This window comes from Alligator sinensis, unplaced genomic scaffold (genome assembly GCF_000455745.1).
Source record: "Alligator sinensis unplaced genomic scaffold, ASM45574v1 scaffold706_1, whole genome shotgun sequence".
Taxonomy (NCBI): domain Eukaryota; kingdom Metazoa; phylum Chordata; order Crocodylia; family Alligatoridae; genus Alligator; species Alligator sinensis.
In genome coordinates, this window is record NW_005842683.1 from 444084 (window position 1) to 453969 (window position 9886).

The following is a 9886-nucleotide window of genomic DNA, read 5'->3' on the forward strand; positions in this document are numbered from 1 at the left end:
AGGAACTCACTAGGTGCATCTACTTGTGCATTAAGGAACTTTTTCTAATGTAAGGTATTAAACAAATGTGCATTAGGCTGCCATAATGCACATTAATGAATGTGCACAGATTTAAGTGATATTTAATGCTCAGTAGCATATTTTACTGTATGTTAGCATAATTGCAAGTTTTTTGACACGATGCTGTAAGGTGCAGTAAAATAAACTACTGCACATTAAAACTCATGTGTAGACTTGCCCAGTGAGAGATAACTGAACAAAAAGCTGGAGGTCAATGTGAGCCATTAGTATAAAGTGGTTGGATCTCTCTCAGATATTTTCTATTCGTCTGTATATATTGGCAGTACATGCTCTGATGTTCACTAGCACATGATGGGGATGTCTTCTCCAGTAACATAACATGGTAGGCACTTGAGAATTTACTGTCCATTAGTAAAAAGAAGACAGACCCAAGAGATTAAACAAGATGCAGGTTTCAGTTAGCCAATGAAAAAAAATCTATGGAAACACTTCCATCCTCTAATGTAATAATGTGGCTGGTTTCAGAGAGAAGAAATCCATCATCCATAAAGCTTATCATTAAGCTATTAAGCTTACCATAAGCTATTAACATTCCACAATTCTCCACCATTTGTACAGAATGTTTATTTTTTTAATGCATATTTAGAAGATAGCTTTTCTTTTTTTTTTCAGATCAGGTACTAGGATAGGGCTTGGGAGACCTGGATTTATTTCCAAGCCTTGCACAGACTGTACTCCCTTAGATTTTCCCATGAGATTCTGTGCCCTGTGGAGACATGGCTTTGATGAATTTGAGTTGGTGGAAGCAGTTTATGAGGCTGACCTAACAACCCTGGATCTGGAAATGAGGTAGCTGTAGCCTGCAGAGAGAAGACTTCCAAGATATCAAATCCTGTTCTGTGGCTGACCCCTGACATCCCAACAAGGCTCATGGTAGACGGATTACTGTATCAGATCAGGCCCCATGTGAAGTTAAACCTAGTCCCTTGAATTACCTTTATCTATCAGTGGGAAATAGAGATATGATCTTGAAATGCTAAGTAGAAAACAATCAGGGTGAGGAAGGGAACTGAATCTCAAAAATGTCCTGTGAGCTGGGATTCATAATGAGGGGGGGCAGTGCATCCATGCATATAGGGACACAAGAGACAAGGGTAGGACAGTAAGGGGTGGTAGATAGGTGAGAGGGAAGGCACAGTAATCTGAGGGTAAGGAGAGGCATAAGATTGGAGGGGAAGGGTTGGGATCAGGGAAAGTGAAATGGGACAGGCTATTGAAGAAAGAGGCTGGGAGGTTCTGGGTACCAATGAAAAATAATGATAGGGAAAAGAGAGGAGAAAGAATGTGAATATATTTTCTGTAGGATGGGATGAGGCCTGGTACTGCATGCAAGTTGTATGTGCTGTTTGCAGAGGAAAGCAAAGGGATTCCATCCTTGCTCAAAATGTTTGGTGGTTGCTACACAGCTGATCTAACACTGTTTATTGGCCTATAAGAGTGAAAATCCAAATGTTATAAGACAGTGGGAATCTAGGACCTGCTGTTAACTTCAGGGAGCCTTTGTTAGGACCTCAGAGATTCAAACCCAGGGTCACTGGGTCAGCGATTGGCAGCTGGATCCAGCAGGCAGCTTGTTAAACACTACCTCCAGCCCAGTCTGGTTCCTCCCATAAGACTATTAATGAGGAGTCAGGTGACCAGAGGGAACCTATAGGAACTTCAGGTCCCTGCAACTCCCAGCAACATTGCTTGTATGTGTGCTACTTGGAATTCAGCCTTGCTCTGGCTTTGCTTCTGTCGTGTTCTGTTTGCTCCTGCCTGATGCCAGCCTCACCACAGTTCCTGCCTCTACTCTTTTTGGACGCCTTAGCTCTACCTTCCACCCTGACCAGAATATTGCCTCAACCTTGCCTGAAGACCTGGATTTCATGTAAAAGAGCTGTATGACTGCTCAGAGCTCCAGTATCAAACTAGAAACAGGCCTGTTGAAAGTCTTTGGGTAAGGGTCAGCAAGGAGAGCAAGAAAAGTTATTTTGCAGTGGGTGCCAGCTGTAGATCACCAGACCAGGAGGATGAGGTTCATGAAGCTTTCTTGAAATAGCTAGTGGAAAACTCTGGATCACAGGCCCTAGTTCTCATGGCTGTGGTCTTCAAACACCTTGACATCTGACAACTACTGAGAGGGCAATACAGCAGTGCGCAGGAAATCCAATAAGTTTTTGTATTGTGTTGGGGACAACTTCCTGGTGCATGGGTTGGATAGGGCAACTAAGGGCTCTTCTCTTCTTCATCTGCTGCTTGGAAACAGGGAAGAATAAGTGGGTAATGTAGAAGTGGATGGCAACTTGGACAACGGCAACCACAAGATGATTGAGTTTGGAATCCTGAAGAAAGGAAAGAAAGAGAGCATAGAATAAAGACCCTGGACTTCAGAAAAGCTGCTGACTGATTCCTCAGGGAACTGATGGGCAGGATCCCCTGGAAGGCCTACTTGAGGGGGAAAGGAGTCCAGGAGAGATGATTGTGCTTTAAAGAAACCTTATTAAGGGCACAGGAATGAACTATCCCAACATGCAGGATGACTAGCAAGTGTGGCAGAAGACCATCTTGGCGTAGCAGGGAACTCTTCAATGAGCTAAAATATAAAAAGGAAGCTTATAAGAAGTGGAAGCTTGAAGAAACAACTAAGGAGGAGTATAAAAGTATTACTTGGGCATTCAGGGTTGAAATTGGTAGGATCAAAGCACAACTGGACTTGCAGCTAGTAAGGAACATGAAAGGTAACAAGAAGCATTTCTACAAGTATGTTAGCAACAAGATGAAATCAGGAAAAGTGTGGTTCTCTTACTGACTGGGGGACAGTAATGACAGGTGATGCAGAAAAGGCTGAAGTATTCAACTGATTGCCTTCTATGATGAGATGATTGGCTTTGTGGATGTGGGGAGAGAAGTGGATATGACATACTTCACTTTAGAAAGGCTTTTGATACACTGTCCCACAACATTCTTGCAGGCAAGCTAAGGAAGTACAAGTTGGATGAATGGGCTGTAAGGTGGATAGAAAGCTGGCTGGATTATTGGGCTCAAGGGGTAGTAATCAATGGCTGGATGTCTAGTTGGCAACTAGTGGAGAACCCCAGGGGTCAGTCCTGGGGCCAATTTTGTTAAATATTTTCACCAACAATCTGGAAAATGGGAAAGAACAGTAAGACAAAATCTCATGAAGGTCAATAAGGAGAGGTGCAAAGTCCTGCACTTAGTACAGAATGATTCCATGCACAGATAGAGACTGGGGTCTGACTGGCTAAGCAGCAGCTCTGTAGCAAGGGACCTGGGGGTTACAGTGAAATGTGAGCCAATAACTGAATATGAGCCAATAGTGTTCCCATGTTGTAAAGAAGGCTAAGAGCTGGAGGCTACTGGGCTGCATTAGTAGGAGTGCTGCCATTAGATTGAAGGGATGATTAATAACTGGTGAGGCCACATCTGGAATACTGTGTCCAGTTCTGGGCCTCTCCCCACAGAAGGGACTTGGACAAATTAGAGAAAGTCCAGCAGAGGGAAGTTAAAATGATTAAGGGGCTGGGGCACATGACTTCTGAGGAGATTCTTATTTAGTCTGGAGAATAGAAGACAGAGGGGGATTTAATAACAGCCTTCAACTACTTAAAGGATGGCTCCAAAGAGGATGGAGGTAGAGTGTTCTCAGTGGCTGTGTCTACACGAGATGCTTTACTGTACAGTAGAGTATATTACTGCACAGTAAGTGTCACAGTCTACATTTGCAGACACTTACTAGTCAGTACTTTGCTCTACTTGGGAGTTAATTTATTACCTTCAAATTCAAATAGCAAATTAACTCCCAAGTAGTTACTGTGTAGTAATACACATGTAGATGCTGACCAGGAGCAAATTTGCTCCCGGTAAGCCCCAACACCATGGGGCCACTCTCAGTTTAGCCCCAAAGCCATGGGGCTGGGAGCTTCTCTAGCCCCAGGGCTGGGGTGGCCCTTTGCCTGCTCCAGCCCCAGGCCCTTAAAAGTCTGTGGGGATGTCAGGGCACTGGGCCACCTGCAGCCAGCCTTTGGCCACTGCATGTCACAGCAGAGGCCCCAGGCCAGCCGCAGCAGCCTACCAAGACCCTGCCACTAGTGCCTGGCACACCATTGCCACATGGCTCTTTGTTCTACACTGAGCCCCTGGTCTGGGCACTCCACTTACCTGTCCAGGCTCAGCAGCACCAGAACTGCCATGTGGAGGCCCAGCAAGCCATCAAGGAAGTCATGCTGGCATCCTTCCTGATGCCATATGCCACCTGGTAGGGACACAACTGGCCCCAGGAGGAGACCATGGATTTAGTCGTGCTGTGGGGTGAGGCCAAGGTCCTCAGCCAGTTTGCTCAGAGTGGGTGCTCTAACAGGCACGTTGATGAGGGCCTGTCAGGCCACATGTGAGAGCGTGGGCATGACTGGTCAGCGTGCCAGTGCTACATAATGGTTCAGGCCTTGTGGGCACAGTGGGCCACTATCACTGAACACCACCACCAGTTGGGGGTTGCCTGAAAGTCCATGTCCTTTAGGCGGCAGATGGATGACATCTTTGCACCCTGGGACTCTGGCTGGTGCCATGTCGTCTACTTGAGGACGAGCAGACTGCTGAAGCCTCCATTGTGGCCTGGCACCTGCAGTCATGTGTCACTGGGGGAGGGCCCTTCAGGATGCCTCCTGCCATGCTCCCCACATCTGGCCTTTTCAAGCAGCTCTGGGAGCCTGGGCCAGCACCTGCCCCATCAGCTCTGGTTGTGCACCCCCACTGAGGCTGGCCATAGCACCACCAGACTTCAATTGCTCTAGCTCCTTCCCAGAGGGGGCCTCTACTTAGGCTGCCAGGCGCCACGCCCCTGTGCCCCGGAACAATGCTGGGAGCTCCACATCCTTGCCACCAGCCGGCAAAAACTTGGGCCACTAGGCATGCCTTCCACACACACTTCATAAGCCCTGAACTGGAGGGAGGGCCCTTCCTGCTCCTGCCTGCACCCGTTACTTGCCCCTGTCCCCGCTTCCCACCCCATCCAGCCATGCTCATCCAGGCAGGCAAGGGCCTCCCACATGCAGAGGAGCATATTGATGCTGGCAGCAGTGTCTTCCTCAGCTTTTGTGGGGCAGGAATATGTAGCACAGCCACAGGTAGCCCTCAAGGTAGTGGCAGACATTATGGGGCAGCACAGGCTTGCCCTCTGCACTGCTGAAGCTCAGGGTTCCACACCAGGTTAGCAGGTACACCTGGGGTACCCTAGCTATCAGCAGCAGCATTGTGTAGTGGATGGGGCACCCCTCAGTCCATTCAAGCAATGTCTTGCAGTGCACCCAGGAAATTCTCAGCAAGGGCATGCTCAGGGCATAGAGCTGGCACTGTGGGGGGCTGGCCCCGGGGTGCCACTCTGGAGAGGCCCACTGTGGGGGGCAGGGATGCCACCAGCTCCGCATCCTATTCAGCCTGTAGCCCTTTGCCCCACAAGCCTAGGCACTGTGGGCTTGGCAGAAGCACAGGAGACATCCTGGCCTGCAGGAGGAGAAGGGGAGGAATGGCCCTGGAGCCACAGCAGTGGGTGCTGCCAGAAGCCAGGGCTGTTCCAGCCTGGGAAGGGGAAGGCAGGTTGCCTGCGACCAGCACCCAGTGGCCCACCTGTCCCTGCAGAGTGAGCAGGGATGGGGGGCTTAGCCAGTAGCTGCCTCTGGCATGGTCTGCCTGGCCAACTTATCATGGTCCCTGGGCACCCTTGAATGCATAATTCCCAATCTGAGGCCAGACAGTGCACAGCCCCCTGTTATAAAACATGTTATTTCAGAAACATTGCAAACTCTCACAAACAGTGTTTTCTTCTTGCTCTGTAGGACCTGCAGTTCCCTATGGGGAAACAGGCACCAGTTGGCAGCTGGATGCACCTTCAGGGTCACCGCCAATCTTAGCCAGGGCCCTCTGTAAGCACTGGTTCTGGCAGTGCAAGACCCAGGACTGGATCTGGCTGCTGGACTGGCTGGTCACAGTGGCCATTGAGTGCCTGGAGGACTCACAGTTCTGGCAGGTAGACAACATGGCCCACAGCTGGGAGAGGGACACATGTGAGGAGAAGAGGGCCTGGTGGAGGGACCAGGTGGAGCAGGAGTTCAGGGACAGGCTCCTGGCATTCATGGAGAAGCACCTGGAGGCCCAGGAGTGGCATGCTGCCCTGGTGGCCAGGGCAGTGGAGACCTTGGAGGAGGACTGCTGGGTGCTGCAGAAAATTGAATGGATGCATCTATCAAGATAGGGATGATATTATTACCATCACTTGTTCTTCATATTGTTTCCAGGGTTTCAGTTTTTCCAAACTAAACTGGAATATACTAAACATTTTTATTTATCAATTGGAACAGACTGCTGTAGATGGTTTGCTTAGCAGGAAAGAACATTTCAACTTCTATTTTTCACTTGATGGTATAATTACTGTGTTTTAGAATATTTGTGGCCCAAATAAATACATAGAGATATATATTTATTCTATATTATTTAACATATAGTAAATACACTATATTTAGAAACAGTAGAAAGTACTGTGGTAAACAAGGTAAAATTCTTACTGATTAGATGCTTAATTTAGACTGCAGTCTTCTGATTCACAGTTTCATTCATTTATTTGATTTAATTTAGCAGTACCTGAGAGCTCCAGAAGCTCTTAGAATCTTGGAAATAATGTCCATTGTGCTATACACCACATAAATACACAATGAAACAACCATCCAAATTAATTTACAATTTAAGTAAGATTTGATTAATGTTTGGATGCCTACATTATGTCCTTCCCAGAATTATATGCAGCAAGAGAGAATTAGGTAAGAAATGAAGGAAAAAAAAAACCCCAAACCTTCAAATTATAAGCATGAGTAATCATGGAAAAGGATGTTTAGGCAGAGTATCCAAACCCTGTCACTAGAGATTTTCAGAAGTGATTAGAGAAACATTAATAAAAAATGGTTAAGGCATAATTGATTTTACTTCAGTACAAGGAGTAGATGATATTTTGATTTCTTTAGATATACATTTCTATGATCTTTATGATTTCTTGAGGGTTTAGTCTTTATTATTTAAGTAGTCCATATCTTCTCACCAGCGCTGTCAAAATGTTAAAAATGCCACCCACCATTGTTAAAATCAAACCACAACAGTACCCAGAAGAATGTTGTTTCCTCCAATAAAAAAATTCCTTATCATAAAGTTCGACTTGGATTGTATACCTAACATAATTTTATAGGTCACACTTTATTTCCCATCTGAATTCATCTTTTTGGTCCATAATTTTCTCATAGCACTTTTCACCTCCTCATTTCGGAGTGTGTAGATCAGTGGATTCAACATGGGGGTGACAAGGGTGTAAAACACAGCGATCCTCTTATCCTCTGCCATGTTGCTGGAAGGGCGTATGTAAGTAAAAGTGCATGGCCCAAAGAATAAAATCACTACTGTGATGTGGGAACCACAAGTGGAAAGAGCTTTGATGCGCCCTTCAGAAGAGTGACTTTTCAAAGAGACTAAGATAATGATGTAGGAAACAATCAAGACGAGAAAAGAGATCAAAGCAACCATCCCATTATTAACAACAAATATGAGGCCAAGAACATAGGTGTCAGTACAGGCCAATTTCAGCACAGGGTGCACATCACAGAAATAGTGGTCAATTTTGTTTGGCCCACAGAAGGGTAACCCAACAGTCAGGAGGGTCTGTAACAGGGAATGCAGGAAACCACCCAGCCATGAAGCCACCACCAACCAACCACACATACGCCTGGTCATGATAGTTGTGTAGTAGAGGGGTTTGCAGATTGCTACATAACGATCAAAGGCCATCACCACAAGGACAAAAATCTCTGTGCAACCAAAGAAATGGACCCAAAACATCTGAATCATGCATCCAACAAAGGAGATGGTTTTCTTTTCAACGAGGAAGTCTGCAATCAATTTGGGGGCTGTGGCAGAGGAGTAGCAGACATCTATGAAGGATAGGTAGCTGAGGAAAAAATACATGGGGGAGTTGAGATGGTGGCTGCTAACCACAGTAACAACAATAAGAGAGTTTCCCAGGACAATAGCTATATAAAAGACTAAAAACAGCACAAAACATATTTGCTGCACTTCTGGATTCTGGGAGAGGCCCAAGAAGATGAATTCGGTTATGTTGTTAATATTCCCCATATTCTCTGGATAGGTGGAAGTTATGCAGTATGGATGTAATCCACCTGTCAAAATAAGAGATTTAATTAATAGGGTACATAGACCGCCGAATAAAAAAGTCATTTTGTCAACAACTATTAAGCCAAGAGGTAGATACTGACAAAGTTGAAATTATAGTCAATATTAAGTTTACAGAACTTTCTATTTCCCTTTCCTGCTATTTGCTTACATATATGATGCCCTTCTATTGCAAAACTAAAATAAAATAAAATGTTAACAATAATATATTCCTAATATGCCTTTTAATAAATATTCTGACTAAGCCATTGTTAAATAGAAAAACAAGGTTTAACATATATTCATAGATTGTTAGGGGCTGGAAGGGACCTCACAAGGTCATCTGGGCCAGCTTCCCTGGAGGGAAATCCTGCCTCCCCCCGAAAGTTAAACATTGCTTCTTCCCAGAGAAAATATTAAGCTTTTTGGCCAGAATGGAATCATTAGGGGTTTCAGCCAAAACCGAGGGGAGGGTATGGAGGAAATCTTCCTTGCCTTTCAAGAATTTCCCACAGTTTACAACTACTCAGTGGGTGTGTCTACATGAGATGCTGACTGAGCAGTAGCCCAATAATCCTGCACAGTAGCGCAACCCAGCACAGACAGGGCTAATATGCTATTGTACAGTATTATTTGGCTACTGCACAGTAAAGTCACTTAAAAGACATTTTCTGGCACTACTGTGCAGTAACTCCATTTACTGCACATTTATTTAGTACTTGCTTACACAAGTACTATACAAATGCACAGTAATCACTGCAGCAGCGCCTTGTATAGACACACTCAGCATATGTAACTGCATTGCTTCCTTAATATGAATCCCTTCTGTTGTATATGTTAAAACGTACATGTCAATGAACAAATTGACAGGGAAATATCAAATTGAATTGAACGCACTGAAAACAAGTTCAGATTCTGCCCCTTTCCTGAGTTTCCATATTTGATATTTTGACAATTTTTTTTAATGTTTCTCCTTTTCCTTTTGTTCTTTTAAATACCTGTGCAACTACAAAAAAAAACCTGATTAAGGCCTCATGAATCTGGCAAAGTATTTACAAATATACGAAAGTAATTATAACTTTAGTGCATCCTCCCTTCTGGGTAGACATTCCCAGCCTTCTCCATACACAAAGCTTGTGCTGTTTTAACTAACCCACTCGATTGTAAAGTTATACAACCCAAGCTAAGAATGTGGGTATAGTGACATAATATAATAATAATAAAAAATAGCTTATACCTTTAGGTGAAGGGAAATGATATGTCACAGCTTAAGGTAATTTTCATACCAGTATAGCCGTGTCCATACTGGGAGTTTTTAGTTGTGACTATTTCAGTAAAAAGTTGCAGCCCTACCAGACATAGAGGAATGCAGAGATTTAAAGGACTATTAGGTATTCTAGTTTAGCAGTGATAAAAAACTCACCAGCATTGTCACCACCACAGAAAACAAAAAAGTGAAGACTGAGATTGACAGAGAGAGCAGTATCTCATCTCTGCAGCACATTTACTCCTTGGTATTTTTCATGGATCACAAAGGCTAGGGAATCACTGATCTAATATGATCTCTTTAAAACACAGATCCCTTTGAAGTTCACATGCG

At 44.8% G+C, this 9886-nt stretch overlaps 1 protein-coding gene across 1 annotated transcript; it reads right to left on the reverse strand.

Moving 5' to 3' along the window:
- Nucleotides 1-7320: 7320 nt before the first annotated feature.
- On the reverse strand, nucleotides 7321-8277 carry LOC102375811 (olfactory receptor 4S2-like). The gene has a single exon (XM_006033957.1). It carries the CDS (start codon nucleotides 8248-8250, stop codon nucleotides 7321-7323), a length of 930 nt encoding a protein of 309 aa, XP_006034019.1. The 5' UTR covers nucleotides 8251-8277.
- Between the last annotated feature and the right edge of the window lie 1609 nt (nucleotides 8278-9886).

Coding starts and splice junctions, on each gene's coding strand:
- LOC102375811 (XM_006033957.1), bottom strand. CDS start 8,250: ATGGGGAATATTAACAACATAACCGAATTCATCTTCTTGGGCCTCTCC.